The 2,941-nt window shown below is 40.0% G+C and overlaps 1 protein-coding gene across 1 annotated transcript; it reads left to right on the top strand.

Moving 5' to 3' along the window:
- The first annotated feature begins 1,813 nt into the window (after positions 1 to 1,813).
- Positions 1,814 to 2,410, top strand: LOC112785780 (uncharacterized). The gene has a single exon (XM_025829210.1). The coding sequence runs from the start codon at positions 1,814 to 1,816 to the stop codon at positions 2,408 to 2,410; it is 597 nt and encodes a 198-aa protein (XP_025684995.1).
- The last annotated feature ends 531 nt before the right edge of the window (positions 2,411 to 2,941 follow it).

Below are 2,941 nucleotides of genomic sequence, written 5' to 3'. Positions count from 1 at the left end.
CGTGTTTGGCTTTGTCCTTCTGAATGAAAAATCTAGCAAGAAACTTCTTGGCTAAGTCATCAAAACTGGTGATGGATCTAGGAGGCAGACTGTCGAACCACTTAATAGCAATCTTTGTTAGGGTTGTCGGGAAGGCTTTGTAATGAATAGTGTATGAGGCGTCAGTGAGATACATTCTACTTCTGAAATTGCTGAGATGATGACTTGGGTCAGAGGTTCCGTCGTAAGGGGTCATGTCGGGAGCTTTAAAATCTTTTGCAACTTTAGCTTTCATGATTTCTTTTGTGAACGGATCTTGATCCTTGTGGGGCTGTCCCCGTGATCAGGCTGAATGGCTTTAGCTCTAAGGTCGGCTTCGAGCTTTAGCAGTTTGTCCTCTAACTCTCGGCGTCGTCAAGTTTCTCTTCGAAGGTTTCTTTCGGTTTCGTGCTGGTATTCGGCCTCCTGTTCGAGCTGCTTGAGATGATTCTGCTGTTCTCAGAGAGCTTCTAGAATTTCTGTGTTTGGAGAGTGCTTTTCTCTGTTTGGTTGAGAAGTGTCTTTCGGTGTGGTGTCCGCGTTCTTATGCGGCGTCATATTTTCTAAATCAGAGTTGTGATCGTTGTCCATGTTGTCCGCCATGGTGATGGGATGACTACCAAGTCCCTGGCAACGGCGCCAATGTTCCGATGGTTACCTGAAACTGAAGGTCGATCTCGGATGAGATCTGCTGAGGTAGCCGGAGCTGTCGTGTCCGACTTGTTGGATCCGGTGGAGCTGAAGATGATGCTGATCTTTCGTCACCGGAGGGTGGTAGTACCTGCAAGAGACTCCAATGATTAAGTTAGCATGGGCTTTAAGCAGGTTTTTTTCTTGTAGAATCAGAGTATGAGTTATACCTGGGTACTCCAGTGTATTCATAGTAGTGTGGGGTGACCTTTCTGGAGATAAGATAGTTATCTTATCTTATCTTTTAAGTGAGGTCATCTTATCTTCTGGGAAACCGCCCTTATCTTTCTAGGCTTTAACTGCCTTTAGATTGGGCTGTGTCCCTTCATTTGGGCCTGTTTGGGCCCCTCTGGAAATTTGGCCGATCTCTTTAAGAAGAGGTTGGGGAATCCAGACCTGAAGAGGTTGGTCGACTTGTCTTTAATCAGCCTGGGTCGTACAGCTCGACCCAGGGCATGAACACCTTTCATTAAAATTATTTAGCATATCTAAATATTTATTATAAGATATTACGTCTTTATTATTTTGATTCTCTTAGCACCTATAAATATCCCTTTATATTATATTTTTCTATACAACTTGAATAGACACAAATATTTTTTCTATTGCTCTCGATTACCTTTTTAACAATCGTGATGAATTAACTTGAATCCACTAGCTCTACCTTTAACAATCGCTTATTTGATAGCTCTACCTAACTATTATTCATAATGATTAAGCTAAATTTCAATGGACAAAATAGAAACACCTATATGATGCTACTCCATAATTAATAATATTGGAAATATTTCAAAAGGATTATAGTTTTAAATGTTCTAGTTCTTTTAAAGATTAGACTCAATTATAAAATTAATTTTAACTATTAATCTTAATTATAAAATATATACATGATTAAAATTAATAACTACAAATATTATACCACTTGTAACTATGATACATTTATTGAAACGTTTTCAATAATATTGTCTTTTACCCTATTTATTTTCATTTCAATCTTTCAAAACTTATGTTTGAGATGAACGAACTATGCAGAACAAGATCTGTGCATAGTTTGTTCAATCTTTCAAAACTTATGCTAGGTTTAATTGAAACTAAGAGGGAGGTAATGACTAAGTATGATGTAGTACGTTTGTGGGGTTGTGACACAGTGGGTTGGGACTATGTAGAATTAGTAGGTGTGTCTGGTGGCTTATTATTAATGTGGAATGATTTATTGTTTAAACGGTTGAACTGTTACAAAGGGGATGGTTGGCTATGCGTTGAAGGTTTGTTGACAAAAAATAACTTGCACTGTGCATTCTGCTTGGTGTATGGAGTACATTCGCGAAGGGAGAAACTGATGATGTGGGAGGAGTTAAGCTACATTGTGGGCTTATGTCAAGTTTCATTTTGTTTCATGGGGGACTTTAACGAGATACTAAGGTTGGAGGAAAGGAAAGGCGCTGTTAGTTTTCCAGCTACGGCAGAAGATTTTAAGGAATGGGTGCAAGATTTACAGTTAGTGGATTTACCGTTAACTGATCGGCAGTTCACATGGTTTCGAGGTCGTTCTTGTAGCCGCGTTGATAGGATTCTTGTTAGTATGGAGTGGCTTGAGAATTTTCCAGATACTCGATTGAAAGGGGGACCAAGAAGTCTATCAGATCATTGCCCGCTGATTCTAGAAGATACAAGACTGAATGCGGGTCCAAGACCTTTTTGAAGCTTGGATTCCTGGTTTACACATGAAGGATTTCTGAGGATGGTAAAGGATGAGTGGCGGAATTTGGGTGAGGCTCAGTTCACTAATAAGATGCAGGCCTTGACGATACCACTGAGGAGATGGCATAAGGACAATTTTGGCGGCATGGATGACAGGATAAAGAAATTTGAGGAGGAGATTAAGAAGATTGATGATATGGCTAGTGCTGGTAGCTATGATGGAACAGTGGAGGCCAGACGGAAGGCTCTTGTGACTTGTTATGCGAAGTGGTATGCCAGGAAGGAGATCCATTGGAAGCAGATGTCTCGCTCTCAACATGCTAGAGATATGGACAAGAACACTAGATACTTCCATAACCTGGCGTCGACAAGAAGGAGGAACAACAGAATTGATTCCCTAGTAATTAATGTCAGATTAGTGAGGAACCAGGCCAGAATAAAGCTTGCTATTTGATGATTGGATTTTTGACGGTATAGAATTCACAAATGAGATCTCGTTGCAAGTATAGTTTCTAAACCAACAAATAATCTT

The sequence above is a fragment of the Arachis hypogaea genome, chromosome 20, assembly GCF_003086295.3.
Source record: "Arachis hypogaea cultivar Tifrunner chromosome 20, arahy.Tifrunner.gnm2.J5K5, whole genome shotgun sequence".
In the NCBI taxonomy this organism is placed as follows: domain Eukaryota; kingdom Viridiplantae; phylum Streptophyta; class Magnoliopsida; order Fabales; family Fabaceae; genus Arachis; species Arachis hypogaea.
Note: the sequence above shows the minus strand (reverse complement) of the source record. Positions and strands in the feature narration are given on the sequence as shown.